Source organism: Cavia porcellus, unplaced genomic scaffold (assembly GCF_034190915.1).
Source record: "Cavia porcellus strain 051 isolate PalLab524CR breed Dunkin Hartley unplaced genomic scaffold, mCavPor4.1 scaffold_32, whole genome shotgun sequence".
NCBI classification, from domain to species: Eukaryota; Metazoa; Chordata; class Mammalia; order Rodentia; family Caviidae; genus Cavia; species Cavia porcellus.
The window spans coordinates 17,047,200-17,063,724 of NW_026947515.1; the positions used below are offsets into that span (position 1 = coordinate 17,047,200).

General features: G+C 39.0%; 2 protein-coding genes and 1 non-coding gene across 6 annotated transcripts in view; 2 read left to right on the forward strand and 1 right to left on the reverse strand.

The window, feature by feature from the left end:
• The window catches only part of Ddx42 (DEAD-box helicase 42), a 51,632-nt gene extending 42,079 nt beyond the window's left edge, over window positions 1–9,553 (reverse strand). Inside the window, exon 1 of one of the 3 annotated variants that reach the window (XM_063242616.1) lies at window positions 9,404–9,553. The gene's annotated coding sequence lies outside the window, so the exon portion shown is untranslated. Of the gene's footprint in view, window positions 1–8,891; window positions 9,089–9,403 lie in introns of those variants that run through there. The other 2 variants (XM_063242615.1, XM_063242614.1) reach the window with 2 other exon arrangements.
• Window positions 303–437, forward strand: LOC111755657 (small nucleolar RNA SNORA70). The gene has a single exon (XR_002790211.1). It is a non-coding gene; the product is annotated as a small nucleolar RNA SNORA70 (small nucleolar RNA).
• A 74-nt stretch (window positions 9,554–9,627) lies between the features above and the next one.
• Ccdc47 (coiled-coil domain containing 47) overlaps window positions 9,628–16,525 on the forward strand; it is a 29,026-nt gene continuing 22,128 nt past the window's right edge. Inside the window, exons 1-4 of one of the 2 annotated variants that reach the window (XM_003465925.5) lie at window positions 9,628–9,827; window positions 13,841–14,121; window positions 14,959–15,066; window positions 15,720–15,894. In XM_003465925.5, coding sequence (XP_003465973.1) covers window positions 13,858–14,121; window positions 14,959–15,066; window positions 15,720–15,894 — 547 coding nt within the window. In that variant the 5' untranslated portion in view covers window positions 9,628–9,827; window positions 13,841–13,857. Of the gene's footprint in view, window positions 9,828–10,265; window positions 10,288–13,840; window positions 14,122–14,958; window positions 15,067–15,719; window positions 15,895–16,525 lie in introns of those variants that run through there. The other variant, XM_063242623.1, reaches the window with a different exon arrangement.

Genomic DNA, 16,525 nt, shown 5'->3' on the forward strand with positions numbered 1-16,525 from the left:
CAGGAGAGACATACCCAAAACAGGAATGAGCAGAGATGAAAGTACAAGTTTTCTTGGAGAGATATTGCTATTAAGTTTTGAAATCTGAAGAGGCACTCATCAGGGAAGCAGCGTTAGAGAAGGATGCTTTAGAATAAAGAAATTGCAAGTACTAAGGTTGAGGAAAAAAACAATTTAATGCAGCTACAGGCATCTGGGAAGGTTCAGAAAGACAGGTAGGCTCAAGAAAACAACTCGGTAAATTAAAACTATTCCATACAAAGTTATGTACAGTACTACCAACAAAAAGAATCATTCACCTTAAGCAAAAAAGATGTTTCAAATTAGTGTATTAGATGATGGGTGCCCAGTGTGCAATGGCTAAATAGCAAACTCCTCAATGGTATATGCAGCCTGCTGCTTGTATGGGCTAATCCTAAGGGACCTTGGAGACACTGTTTCCTGGTGGATGTTCATGTTTCTGACCTTGTGTTGTTCACAATCTAGGCTCCAGACAGGCATGTGGGATGCCTTTGGGAAGCCCCAGAGCACAGTGGCAAGGAATTCACATTGGACAAGTTATTATGTCCATCCACACACAAGAGTTGCAGAACGAACAGGTGATAGAGACCACATTCAAGTTCTCTGGCCACCAGAAGAACCATATCTCAAAGAAATAGGGCTTTACCAAGTTCAATGCAGAGGAATTTGAAGACATGGTGGCTAAGAAACACTTCATCTCTGATAGCTGCAGGGTGAAACATTCCAAATTGCTGTTCCTCAGACATGTGGCAGGCTTGTATTCCTGAAGGCTTACACTGTACCATCACTCCCTTCATAACAAATTCATCAATAAATCTTATCTCTGCTGGGCATGGTGGCACTTACCTGTAATCCCAGTACTCTGGAAGCTGACACAGGAAGATCACTTAGTTTGAGGCCAGCCTGGGCTCCAGAATGAGTTAGGGCCAGCCTAAACTATAAGACTCTGCCTCAGAACACAGATAGATAAACAAACCCAAACCTTATTCTGCCCACAAAAACAAACAAAAAACCAGAAAAACTGTTAGCAAGGAAAGTGGCTAGGAGGCTATTATAGAAATAAATTAAAAATGGCAGAGTCCTGAACTAAGTAACTACCTCTGAGGAAGGAGAAAGAGGGCATCATTTATTTAGGAATCTAAGAAAAAGAATCAAAGGGTTGCACGGCCAAAATTGGTGTGGAAGCTAAGGGAAAAAGAAGGGCCTGGTATAATTCTGTAAGTTTCCAGTTTTAATGGCTGGGTGAATGAGGTGATGTCATTAACAGAAATGTAAACTTTTTAAAATTTTTATTTTATTCTTTAATTTTTAAAAATTTTGTCTTTTTGTTTTTTTATCGGTACTGGGGATTGAACTCACAATAACACACTTGCAAGGCAGGTGCTTATGCCGCTGAGCTAAATTCCCAGCTCCAGAAATGTAAACTTGAAAGGTGCTACACACAGCAAAGCTTGGAAAAATGGGCAGAAAGCAAAGTGAGTTCAATATCTCTGGCAGAACTAATGAGAGATGCCAAGCAGAACTCTTAACTGCAGAGTGGAGCCTAGATGGAGCTAACATTTGATGTAAGACACTTGCACAATACTGATATAGATAAGCTAGCAAAGAAGCTACAGAGTGTGAAAAGAGGTAAAATAAACCTTACAGTGTGGTTACATTTAGGAATGAGTAGGGAAGAGAAGCATGAAAACTCCAAAAGGAATAGAGAGGAAACAAACACAGCTGATAAGGGAAATTTTACAGGCAGAAAGAAATGTCCTATGTTAAAAACTAAATAGAAGTCACTTAAGATGTGAACTTAAAAAGTCTCTGTTGAGAATGGAAGAGTAAGGGCACAGTTGAGGAATGACTGGTGAGAAAGGGGTACAAAGAAAAGACCAGATCAAGAAGAGTAAATATTATTTTGTAGACCATTTATCAACGATTGGAAGCAAGTGAGGCATCCAGAGAATTTTACATACCAAGGCCCTTTAAGTCACTAAATTGCTCAGGCTAGTGTTCTCCTACCTTAGCCTCTCAGAGTGGTAGGACTTTACAGGTATCAGCTATTTAGCTTAGTCAGAGTTTTACTTTTTAAGGAAGAAATGCAAGCATGTGACTGACAAGTCCTATCAACAGTTAGAAAAACTGAAGGTATGTAGTGACAGGAAAAGAAAGAAAAAAAAAAAAAGGAAAGAATGAGGTCCTGAGCAGACCTAAAGATCAAAACTTTTAACAAAAGGGATAAGTACCTTTTCCTCCAGACTAACAAGAAGAGAGCAGGTATAGATATAAGTCAATCCTAGTAGATAATCAAATGGCTCAAATTACAAAGCAGTAAATCAATTCCTTGGTTTTAAAAATTCAACTTTTAAACTGAGTGTACAAGCACAAGGCTGTAATCGCAACTCTGAAGACTGAAGCAGGAGGACTGCTGTGAGTTCAAGGCCAGTCTAGTTTTCACAGCTAGACACTACCTAAAAAAAAAAAAAAAAAGAACAATTCTACTTCTGTTGAGTGTAGTGGTACATGCCTGTAATTCCAGCATTTGGAAGTTAAGGCAGGAGGACTGCTGCACATTTGAGGCTAGCATAGCCTATACAAGTTCAAGATCAGCCTGAACTACATGGAGAGACCTTGTCTCAAAAAACCAAACCAAACCAAACAATCTACTTCTTCCATAGGTGAAATCTGCTCAGTGGCTTACAGACTCAACAGATCAAAAGCAGTATCCTTTAGGTAGAGATCTAGAGAACTATGGCCATTTTCTTTAATTCATCAATTTTGGCAATACTAAACAAATTTATTTTCTATATATCCTACTGATTAGAATATGACTTTTATGCTGGATATGGTAGTCCATTCTTGTAATCTCAGCTGCCTGGGACACTGAGGCAAAAGAATCATAAACTTGAGGTTAGCCTGGGTAACTGATCAAGATCCTATCTTAAAATTTTTAAAAGGCTAGGCATGATGGCATATACCTATAATCCTAGTGACCTGGGAGGCTCAGGCAGGAGAATCAAAAATTGGAAGCCAGCCTGGGCCACTTAGACTCTGTCTCAAAAACAAACAAAACAATTTTTTAAAAAAGCTCAGTGGTATAGAACAAGAATAGGGCCCTGATTTCAATCCTTAGTACAACAAAAAACAATCCCTCCAACTATATAAAGGTAGGATAACAGTGCATAAGTATGTGTGCAGTACTCAAAAGAATTTTCAATGAATAAATATGCATCCACACTCTCCAAAATTCATTCCAGAGTTTCAGAAAACCATTATTATTTCAAATCTTATTATCTAACCAGCTGCCCTTCCTGATTAAAAATAAGTCAGTTCATCCTCAATGCATCATTACTTTGTTTCTTGACAAGTCTTTTACTACTCATACTGGCATATTTACCATATAGCTTCCTATACCAGGTAAACTTCCTAGATTTCATTTAAAATTTTTACAATCCTTCCCCAAAGTCCAATTAAAACATAGGTAAAGAATTTTGACAGACGGTTCTTCAAATAAAATGGCCAATCAGCATAAGAAAATATGTTCAATACCATTAATAATTAGGAAGATGCAATTCAAAACCATACCTTACATCCACTTAACAGCTATTCTAAAAAAAAAAAACAAAACAAAAAAACAAAAAAAAAACACAGAACAACAACAACAACAAAAACCTACAAAATAGCCTCTCACCAAGATAGTCCTAAAGATTGAAGCAAAACAAATTCTGAAAGCCAGGAAAGTTTCCATAGCCACATACAAAGAAAGATCTGTCCCTCATACCACTTTATGCCTGCCCAAGACACTGGGGCTCTGAAGGCAACCTCTCAATGTATCCTTGAAAGAGCATTCCCAGAAGAAATATGCTTAATCACGTCATCAGGTTCACCCTAACCAATGAATGTGCCACGAAAGTTGAAGCTAACATACTTGTGTTCACTGTCAATGTCAAAGCTCCGAAGAAGCTCTACATGACAGTGAGGTGGCCATGGTCAACACTCCGGTAAGACTCTGGTCTCTTTCTCTGATAAGAGAAAGCAAACTTTATTAGTTCCTCTTGATTATGATGCTTTGGATGTTGTCAACAAAACTGGGATTCATTTGGGCAATTCTAAACAAAATTTCCCACCACAAATAATGTTAATATTGGCACATATGTGAAGAAAGAGCCTCTTATATTGTTGAGAGAAACGTAAAATGTGAAACAATGTAGGGGTTTTTCAAAAGATTAAACAGAATTAACATATGATCCACCATATCTGTACATGGTGATATATGCCCGTAATCCCAGCACTTGGGAGGTTGAAGGAAGATTACCGAGTTGCAAGCCAGCCTGGAATACAAAATGAGTTCAAGGCCAGCCTGAACTGCCTAGTGAAACTCTGTCTCAAACACACACACACACACACACACACACACACACCCTAAAAAACGGATATACACTATGACAGATGAATCTTGAGGACACTACATTGAGTAAGTTACAAAGAACACATGATTCCACTTATATGAAGTATTCCTAACAGTCAAATTCCAAGACCGAAATAGTGATTGCAGTGATTGTGACTGCAGTAGAATAGTGATTGCAGTGGTGATGAGAGCTAGGGATAAAAAGGACTACTGCTGTTTAATAGGCACATTTCAGTTTTCCCTTCAGAAAATAGTTCTGTGGCTGGATGGCAGTGATGGTAACAAAACAATGCAGGTATATTTATTGCCACTGAACTGTGTACTTAAAAAAAAATTTTTTTTTTTAAATAGAGACTTTGTAGTCCAGGCTGGCCTTGAACTGTGGCAATCCTCCTATCTCACTCTCCCAAGTGCTGGGATTACATGTGTAATATCACCATGTATGGCTCTAAAATGGCTACATTTTCAATGTGTATTTTAAAGTTAAAAACAAACAAAAAAATAAACTAGGTGTGGTGGCACATATTTGTAATTCCTGTAATCTAGGAGGTTGAGACAAAAGGAATGAAAATTGGAGCTCAGCCTGGGCAACTCAGCGAGACCCTGTCTCAAAATAAAGGGGTGGGATTACAGAGGATGTAACTCAGTGAGAGGGCCCTAAATTCAACAGTGAGTAGCACGATTAACAAACGGAGAGAAAAGACCCAATATTATGAAAATTAAAGAATTAGAAATTCTATTTGCACATGTATTTTTGTTAATTTTATCCAACTTACAGAAGTGTAGTTTCTGAAATGATGTTTTGTGAAACATGGATTTTTTTTACTTTTTTTTTCTTTTAAAAAATATTCCTTTAGCCAGAATGGTGGTACATGCCTGTAATCCCACAACTCTTGGAGGCTGAAGCAGGAGAATCCTAAATTTGAGCCCAGCTTGGGAAAAAGGGCTGAGAATGTTGCTCAGTGTAAAAGTCAAGTTCAAACCCCAGTACAATGTCTCCATACACAATCTTTAAAATGTGTTTTACAAACCTTGTCTCAAAAAAGCCAAAAAACAAAACAAAATAAAATGTGTTTTACTGGAACCTGCAACTAGCAAATACTCCAAATTCCCAAGAAGTATCTCTATGTAGTAAAGTTATAACATAAATTCAAATAGTTATAATTAAGGTGAGTGAGGGGTGCATGCCTATAATTCCAGCACTTGGGAGGCAATGCTAGTCCTGCATGGGCAACTTAAGAGAAATCCTGTTTCAAAATAAAAAGGGCTACAGACAAAGTTCAGTGCAAAAGCTCTAGGTTCAATACTCAGGAGTATTATCAGCACCAAGGGAAGTTATGTTATCAGATGTTTTAAGACTAGATTGATTCTGAATCAGATCACTTTTCTGGAAAATCATATTTATGTTACCATTTTAGGAGTATTTCAGATGAGCTCTGAGAGATAGGACCTTCATGGATAGATAGGACAGACTTAGTTAGGAGAAAATTTAAGAAGAGGAAAAAACATTTATCAGAGTGTTTGATTTTCCTGAAACTGAAGTATATAGGGAGAAACTCTGAGTAACAGAAATGGTAAAAGAGTAATGGCATAAAGTAAGGTCTCATTCCAGCCTGACTGAACTGAACTGAAGAGAATGACAAAAACAGAAATGTGTATATGGAAGGTATATGTCACAAAGTGGAAAAACCTAGAGAACGAGGTCATACAGAGCATCTCAATGCTCACATCTCTTTGATGTGACTTTTCTTACTTCCACAATACCAACATATATCACACCACTGCCCCCAAGGAAATAGGAATTTATGTTCTTTTTTTCATTCTGTTTAACTATTACTTCATTATTTTATAATTGAGCACATGAATGACAATCTGCTCTAGAACAGATTTAAAACTGAGCAAAGTATGGTAGCTTACATCTATAATCCCAGCACTTAGGAGGTTAACGCAGGAGGATCACTGTGAGTTTGAGACCACCTTGGGTTACATAGTGAGTTCAAGGTTAGCCTGAAATATGCAGTGAGACCTCATCTCAAAAATAAATAAATAATAAAAACATAAAAAGTTAAAATTGACATGAATCTCAAGGAATTTATTTACTTTCTCTGGGCCTCAGCTTCATCTGTACGATGTTGAAGATACCATTTACTTTATGAGCTAGGATAAAAAACTGAGTTCACACACAAAAGTACATTTTTAAAAACCTGGTACGTAGTAAGTGCTCAATACACAGGAGCTGATGTTTAACATCATTATTTCTCCAGAAATGAACTTCTCCATAGGTAAGTAGCTAATATCAGATCTCTTTCAACTCAGAGAATTATATCTAAGTGTTGTATGACACTGATGATTAAGTTAGAGATCACTAGCAGTTGTCAAATGGAAGCAAGCTTTATGAAAGAGCTAAAGCTAACACTAGGTTCTTCAAGCTGGGTAGAGATGTACAAAGAAAGATATTCTAAGAAGGAATTAGTAAAAGCTGGGAAGTTAGAAAAGTGAAATACAAATAAGAAATGTACCTGCCAGGCGCGGTGGTACATACTTGCAATCTCTGCACTTGGGAGGTTACAAAAACAGAAAGTTTGCTGTTTGAGGCCAGCTTGGGCTATGCAGTTCAAAGACAGCCTGAACTACATAGCAAGATCTTGTCTCAAAAATTGCCTGGAGTTTGTGTTTTGATTAACAGTGAAAAATAAGACAGGGAGATGAATTTTTTACATAGTGAACTAAAAATAGATATAGAGATATAGATAAAACTATATTACTTCATCACCTGAATTTCTGAAAAAGAGCTCTTGAGTTATAGTGGATAGTTGATTAGCATCACCTCTATCTACTAATCTGCTCTAAGAATATCTTACACACTAATTAATTCTTTAATGAGAATCTGTACAAAAAATAAGACTTTCATCACATTTTTCTAAAACCAAATATAACTAACTGCTGGATGATAGTTACTTTAGAAGCATCCCCTTCTCTTTAATGAAACTAAGGACAAATTATAACTATCTTCGTGATACAGCATGAATTTGAAGAATTGCACTTGTCCATGATTATGCTACATTATTACAATGTAAGTTAAATCTTATCACCCCTCTGCTCAGATGGTTCCCATCTTATGCATAGTTGAGATGAAATCTTCATAAAGGCCTAAAAGGCCCTGGTTGTTTTGCCCATTCCCCTTCCCCCTCCCATTTTTCCTTAACCTTATCTTTTACCACTCCCTTGTTTGCTCAGTGCTCCAAACACATTCATCTTTCACTGTCTTCTAACAGGCTACCCTTGTCCTCTTGAAGGCCTTTATGCTAGCTGTTCTCTTACTCCAGATATTTATTTGACTCCCTCATCTCCTAGTGTGCTTAAATAATGGCTTGTCATAAAAGGTTTCTCTAACCACTCTACTAAAAATTCCAACATCCACCCCCATTTCTCATTTCCTAAGGCACTGTTTTTCCTAAGGTATATTAAGTTTTCTAATGTACCCTATAATATAAGCTTGTTTCTCTTCCTCCTACTATGTTTCATAAAGGCAGGACTCAGATCTATAACTGATACCTTTTGAGGGTGGGTAGGAAATAGGCACAGCAGATACTAATAAAAGTAATCCTTGGATATATTAATTATTATGCTATTCCTTCTGGGTACACGAAAACACACTTTTTACCCACCGTTGAAAGTCTAACCATGTTTTACACTAAACACCATTCGCGTCTTACCCGCCACAACTGGGCTGAGCTCTAAAAACTAATTGAAAGTCTCTACCCTTTAGGAGCTCCCGCACATGAATACAGAAGACAGATACACAAACAGTACTCACAGAAAAAGTACCATAGAAGGAAGCCACAGGAAACTGAACGACAGCCTAAAGAAGTAGAGGCCAAGAAGGAAATGCTCACTAAATTGATGAGGCTACATAATTCCCCAAACTCTGACTAGTGTGATAGTCTTTTTATGTTTTTCGTGTGTTAGCGATCCACATAAATTATTTACTCACATGAGGCAGGCTCTCAAGTAGGCCGCCAAAGTTTGTCTATGGTAATGCTAATCACAAAGGCCAGTGACTGACTTTTCTCATTTTCTGACCCGTCAACTTCTGCTACCAGGAACCCCTATTTGGGAGTTTTGCATCTCCCAACTGCTGCCCACTTGGGTCAGAAGCTTCCCCACGGCTACCTCAGCCTTGGAGCCCGGCACTCTACAAATCCCTTTTTGAGTCCTGCAAGCGCCGCCTCCGAAAAGCCGCCAACTGGGCCTCGCTGAGAACTGGGAAAGGCGGGTTCCGTGGGAGGGCGACGCGGCTCCGAAGAATCTCTCAGGGCCTCAGAGCGCACCCTATCCCTCCTGGGCCCCCGGGCCCTGAGGCTTCGCCGACTCTTTGTTAAAAAGAGGCTGCGGTTCCTCGGCTTTTGCTAGGCCCCAGTTGCCTCTAGTGACCCAAGGGCGAGCAGTCTCGCCTTCAGACCCCTTTCACACAGACCTGCTGCTATGGTTGCAGCGACAGCCGCCAACACCTCTGTCGTAGAGGGAATCCCACAGCCAGAATTAGGCGCGGTCTGGATCGCGTCCCGCCGCGCTCCTCCTTCTCCGCCCCCTTCGCTGCCGCCGCTGCTACTGCTGCTATCGCCGCCGCCGCCTCTCTGCCCGTTGCTGACGGAGGGAGGGGAACGCACACCTGACATGCGCACTCAGGAGAGTGAGCGCCGGAGGGCGGGGCCTGGGGAGGAAACTACGGCTCCCGGAAGGTGCTGCTTGCGCCCGTCCTTAAAATTCCGGAATCCTTCACAGACTCCTCAGGCACCTACAGGAAGCTGCTGCTGGGTGGAAGGTGTTCACGGCCCACCAAAAAACGTATCTGGGACTAGAAAAAGTGGCAGGGGCAGGGAGCCGCCCAAAACTCTCAACAGAATAAAGGTCGGAAATTATATTTACATAAAAATGCCAGTCTCCTTATCTTTGGTCACCTGCAAATACGATTTAAGCAACATTCACCTTATGCCTCAGACCACATGGTCCCAAAGAACATGGCCACCTTTAACTTCCGGATCACCAGTTGAGTGTGACATCAGTCTTACTAATGGAGAAATCCGTCTTTTAGCGACGACATTTCTGGCCCCGGGGCGGGGATTATGTAATTTTCCCAGCCGCCCCACCTCACCTCTAACAGCGCGAACGAGGAAGTCTCGCGCTTTCCTGGAGGCTGCGTCCTGTGCTCCCCGTTGCGCGCAGGCGCGGACGAGCCGTACGCATTCTACGTAACAGACGGTGGGGGCTACGTGAAGAGTGGAGCGCCGTGCCTGTGTTACCTGCAGTGTCTGCGTCCTGTGGGCGTCTCGACGAGTCAGACTGCCGCTAAGGCGAAGGCAGCAGAGAGGCGGGTAGAAGTACCCGCAGCCGGAGCGCCAGACGGGTGCAGGTTGGTAGTGGGCCGTGATGCGTTAGTCGCGGGGACACCTTCAGGCCGAGTGACGGTTGAGTTGCGTGGCCTGTAGCCGGGCCCCGTTTTCCACCCCAGCAACCCGTAAGTTTAGCGGGTAATGACATCGATCCCCGCAACTTCTCATCTCTCCCGACTCTCTTTAAAAACATTTTTAAAATCTCTGTCCGCTTTTTCTAATCGATTTACGGTTTATCTTTCGGAGTGTGGGGGTAATTGTGGTGCTTTTGGGGATCTCTGCAGAGGTGTGAGCAAATACCAACTCAAAAGACAAACTTGAGGAAATTTCCAGCGTGCAGCAGGAAAAATGGAACGTAGACTTTAGGATGAATGGATTCGTCATGGTGGAGAGACAAGAAATGGGTGGTTTGACAGAAATGACTTATGTGGTGAACCTTCTTTGAAAGTTTCTAACAAGACATGTTTTTAATTGACATCAGTAAGTAAACAGATCAATGTCTACATGCTTCCTAGAAATCTCATGTTTTGGTTAATGTCATACAGGCCTAATCTGAACTGTCAACAAAGAATGAGCGTTCCATTTATTCCTCTTTCAAGTCCAGAGTCAGTTGTTGAGAGATAATAAGGCGAGTTTGAAAAAAAAAAAAGTTACACCAGACCCGTTAGTGCTCATGCCCTGCCTCCGTTCAGTTTTGCCGACTTCAGGAGCCATGGAGGCTGCATGACATGGCAACTTGTGCTTGTGAGAAATGGGTTAACAAATACAGTGGAGACCTAGGAAAACCAATGTGCAAAGTGCTTGGACAATTTTAACCTAAATAACCTTAAGCTTTGTTACAATGCTGAATTATAGTAGAAATGCCTTTGGTTGTATGAACATTCCAAAGGGAAATTCCAGACCTTATGACATTCTTAACCAGCTTGGCTGTCTACAGTAAACATTTAGTTGCTTCTACTTAAAAAGTTTAAGCCTGGAGTTCTGAAAGGGAAGCACTAAAATAGATATTAACTCTTGGAGATCTTTATTAAAGTATGCCAGAAGAAAGGGAATTAGTATTTATCGAGTACATTCCTTGAGGATTTTGCAGGAAATAGGAAATATGTGTTACATCTTAGTCGTTATGCTTTGTTTCAAGATTTTGCTGAGGCTTAGTAGTTTCTCTCCCTCTCTCTCTGGGTGATATTTCCTGGATGATCTTGTCTATACACCATCTTTTTCCCCGTTCAAGCCTGGTTCCTAAACATTTTGTTTACAGCTACTTCCTTGCCTTCCTCTCTGAAAATGGGTTATAACACCTTTTTGGCGCATTGTGAAAATTGAGATACCTTAATCTTGTAGCATACTACTTGAAACACCTCAAAATTTTTAGTGAGTAGCAAATTGAATTACCTTTGCCTTACTTTTTTTCCTCCTTTATTATTGTCTATCTCAATAAAAATGGCTTTTTCCAGTTATTCATTTAACAGAACTTGGAGCCAGGCATGGTGCACCCCTGTAATGGGAGGCTGAGGCAAGATCATCACCAGCCTGGTGGGCTACCTAGTGAGTTCAAGGCCAGCTCAGAATACATAGCAAGACCCTGTCCTCCAAAAACAGACAAATAAACAACGTAGACTTGGAATCACTGCAGGTCTTGCCCATGTGTTCCCTTTATGTTTACTTTGTGTTGATACATACAATCTTCTGTTTGTTTGTTTTGTTACCCGGTATCAAGCTTACACTAACACCACTGAGATAAATTCCCGGCCTGACAAATACAATTCTTGGGTGTCTGTTTGTTTGTTTGTTTTTTGTTTTATTATTATTGTTGTTTTTGGTGCTGGGAATTGAACTCATGACCTCACGCTTGCCAGGCAGGCCCTTATGCTGCTGAGCTAAATCCCTGACCCAAAATTTAATTCTTAAATAGCTGTCTAATTAACTTTTCTCTTCATTTATGCAACAAATATTATTTTATCAGTTATTTGAGACTTCCTATTTTTCCTCCTTCAAGTACTTTTCTTGGATTTATTCCGTATATAAATTGTTAAAATTAGCTGGGTGTAGTGGCACATACTGGTAATCCCAGCACTGGGGAGGCAGGCTGAGGCAGGAGAATCATTGAAAATTCAAGATTCAAGACCAGTCTGGGCTACAAAGTGAACTCAAGACTAGCCTGAACTGCATAGCAAGACCCTGTCTCAAAAAGACAAAAAAAAAGGGTCAGGGATTTAGCTCAGGGGCGTAAGTGCCTGTCTGGTAAATTTGAGATCGTGAGTTCAATCCCTAGTACCACAAAAAAAAAATTTTTTTTTTTTGTTAAAATTAACTTGCATATCTGACAGTGTCATTTTGTTGGTTTTTCTTTTTTCTTTCTTTCTTTGTTTTGATTAAAATACTTTAGTTGCCTGTGATTATTTGAACTTCTTGGTGTGGTGTTTAAATGAAGATTGACATGATCTGGCTCCTGTTGGCCTTTCTAGCTTCATTTTTTTTTTTTGTCTTTTTCGTTTTTATCGGTATCAGGGATTGAACTCACGACTGCCTGCTTGCCAGGCAGGCGCTTTTGCCGCTGAGCTAAATCCCCAGCCCCTTAGCTTTATTTTCTTAACTTGGGTTTATAAACCCAGTGTTCTAGCAAACCAAAATATGCTAGTTTAGACCTCTTTGCTATTTTTCAGTCTCCAATTCATCTTCTCCAATACAGAAACTATGCTTTTGGGCTGGTGATTTAGCTCAGTGGCCTAAACACCTGCCTGGCAAGCACCAGGTCATGAGTTCAATCCCTGGTACCACAACAAACCAAAAAAAAAAAAAAAAAACCTATGCTTTTAAGTTACAAAAGTACATTACAGAAAAATTAGAACAAAAATAAAGTACTCATAATCCTACTGAACACCCTGCATACTACAGTGATACCTCAGTTTATAAATTCAGTGATCTCCAAGATTCCGCTCACAAACTGAACCAGATAAGACCCAAATCAAGTTTCCTCATAAGATCAATATTGAACATAACGTTGAATTTGATTCAGTTCTTGTCCAATTTGATTTGTGGCCAGAATCATAGAAAGAATCATTTGTGTATTTATATATAGATGTATATGCTTCTAAACCTTTTTCTTGGTACATTTGCTTCTAAAACAACATGATCCCAGCACTCTGGAAGTCTAAAGCAGAGGGATCACAAGTTCAAGCCCAGACTGACAATTTGAGGCTTAAGTGAGCCCCTGTCTCAAAATAAAAAAGGAATGGGGCTGTAGCTCAGTGTGTGAAGATTCTGCATTCAGTCCCCCAGTATCGCAGTCAGTCAATCAGTTCTAATAATTTTTAATGGACAAAAAATAAACTTGTCATTTAGATAATACCCATAGTTTACCAAATAATTTTAAAACTCTCATAAGTAATAGTGTAACATAACCCTTAAGCTAAAATTCTGTACAAATTTATGATGGTAATTATGTTTGTGTGAGTTTTTTGGGGAACAGGAGGTTGAGACAGGTTCTGACTTTGTAGGGTAAGCTGGCCTTAAACTTGTTTATGTGGCCCAGGCTTTTATGCCTTGACCTGTCAGTGCTGGCATTACAGACGTATACTACCATACCTGGCAGGAATCATGTTTCATTCTTTTTGGCATAGTATGTATCACGGTGATATGCTCAGCAAAGGTAGAGTTGATGTAATGGGGTCATTTTATAAAAATCAAAAATCAGTGTTCTTACATTACTTTGTAGGAATATATTAGCCTTTGATGATTATCAAAACCTGAAGTGATAAAAGTTATGTTTTAAAAAGATATTGTAGATTGAGGGGGGCTGTTTGAGTTTAGAGTATCACTGTGTAGTTCAGGCTGGCCTTGAATTCACCTTGTAGCCCACGCTGGCCTGAAACTTTAAATGATCCTCCTGCCTCAGTCTTCAAGTGCTGGAATTAAAACATGTACCACACTTGGTGGATTTATAGATTTTTATTTTTAACTGTTTATAAAATCTGATCAGTATATATGTAGAATGGCAGTTCACTTTAGGATTCTTTTTTTTCTCATTTTGAAGCTTATTTTTAGGGTGAGATGAAAACCTTCCATGCTTTCTGCATTGTTCTCTTGGTGTTTGGAAGTGTCTCGGAAGCCAAGTTTGATGACTTCGAAGATGAGGATGACATTGTAGAGTATGATGATAATGACTTTGCTGAATTTGAAGATGTCGTAGAAGATTCTGTTACTGAATCTCCTCCACGGTTGATAACCACTGAAGATGATGAAGATGAGACCACTGTGGAGTTAGAAGGGCAAGATGAAAACCAAGAAGGAGATTTTGAAGATGCAGATACCCAGGTGGGGCTCTTTTGTTTTTATTGGTTTTCTGGGAAATTTAAAGGGTGGTGAATTTGTAATCAGCATTTTCCCCAGACCTATATCTTTTTTTTTTTTTTTTTTTTTTTTTGTCTTTTTCTTTTTTTATCGGTACTGGGGATCGAACTTACAACCACACACTTGCAAGGCAAGCGCTTATGCTGCTGCGCTAAATCCCCAGCCCCCCCAGACCTATATCTAAGGAAAAATTACTCTCTGGAATCTTTAGTTTCTCCTCAGTAAGTAGTGCTCTTGTAAATGTTTTGTTATATAGTCCCACCTTTTGTATGGATAATGTAAATCGTACTTTTCTTTTGGATTAATGTTCTTGCTAAGAGGGACTGAAAAGTTATGTTCAGGTGAGAATTATCATGTAGAACTTTGGGTTCAGCAGTGTGAGGAATCATCCTCACTTTTGTGTTTTTTAGTTTTTGAAGTACAAGTAACAAATGAATGTTACATATTTTTAAATTTTAGGATATGATGTCCTGATATATATTGTGAAGTGATTAGCATGTTCATCTTACCTCCTACTTGTATGTATATAGTGGGAATACTTAACATCTAATTTCTTAGCAAATATGAAATATACAATACACTGTTAACTGTTAGTACTGTGTTACACTGTATATTAGGTGCCAGAATTTACCTTATAACTGAAATTTGGATTCTGTAATATTTTGTTAAACTAATATAGTATCTCTGTGTTCCATACTTGCTGCTTGTAAGTTCTGTTTTCCTCTACAAATATTGGCCACAGGATGAGACACAATTGCTGGTAGCATTTATAGAAGAAAACATTGTATTTCATTTTTATAGGAGGGAGATACTGAGAGTGAGCCATATGATGATGAAGAATTCGAAGGTTATGAAGACAAAACAGATACTTCATCCAGCAAAAATAAGGACCCAATAACAATTGTTGATGTAGGTATTCAGAATTCTGAATTCTAAACTAACCAATAAAATACCTTTTTGTCATTAGTCCCAGAAATATAACTAGTGACATCTGGTAGTGATATTGTTATAATATCATAATGGGAACTGGTGAAGAGTTTTTCTGATATATAGTCACACCTAGAGAAGCAACTCTTATGTTTTATTCTGGTCTTTCTAAGAAATAAACTGGGTATGGTGCACACACCTATAGTCCCAGCACTTGGGAGACTGAGCCAGAAGTGCCATGAGCTGGAGGCCAGGTTAGGCTATGTAGCAAGACTTTGTCTCAAAGGAAAAAAAAAAGGAGTGAGAGAGACAAAGAGAAAGAAAGAAAGGGACATACATTGGATATAGTTTTGGGCGGGACTCAGAGCCAAGTTAAATACAAAAGGTCTGCCACATTTTTATCCCATTTGACTGTCTTTATTTCCTTAAAGAATCTTTTACAGTGCTGACCTAGAAAACCAAAATGAGTATATTTTTCAAAATAAAATTGTATACATGTACAGTTGTACATGGGTTTCTCATTTTTCATCTTAATTGTTCAGCCAACTTTAAATGGAATAATTCCTGGCACATATGAGGTCATCAGTTTGATCCCTGGTATAAATAAATAGAATAGAATGATTTCTCTCCTTTAGGTTCCTGCCCACCTCCAAAACAGTTGGGAAAGTTACTATCTAGAAATTTTGATGGTGACTGGTCTGCTCGCCTATATCATGAACTATATTATTGGAAAGAATAAAAATAGTCGCCTTGCTCAGGCCTGGTTTAACACTCATCGAGAGCTTTTGGAGAGCAACTTTACATTAGTAGGTAAGGCCAATATGAGATGAGCTGCCTACTCGAAAACAATCTGGTAAGAACAGTTTATTCTACTCTTCATAAGCATCTAGCTACTTTATGGACTGCAAAAAATGTTTTATTCTCCTCCAAGGATCCTATTTTTATTAGATTTTATAGATTCAGGAAATAATTTCATAATCTTTCACTTGTCATCAGTATAATTGCTCTAAAATTTTCAACAAAATCAGTGTTGCCACTAATGGAGGTGCACAGTTATAATCCCAGTACTTAGGAGGCTGAGGCAGTAAGGTCACTGCAAGTTTGATCTACAAATCTGATCTGCAAATCTGAACTACATAATGAGGCCTTGTCTCAATAAATAAATAGAAATGGAAATTAGTGTTATTAAAACAAGTTGATAAAGTTCTGGTTGAATTGAAGATTTGACATTTTAAGTAGCTTGATGAATGTTTTCATTCAATATGTCTTATAGAAAGTTTGTTTCTCTTGAACAGCATACAGGGATCCATGTGCTGTACTTTTTAGCACACTTTATTGTGCTAGATATTTTGTGTATATTGTTTATATTTATCTTTGTAACAATACTATTGCTCATTGGATTTACTTTTCAGTTTTCAGAGTGTGGGAATTGAACAGCAAT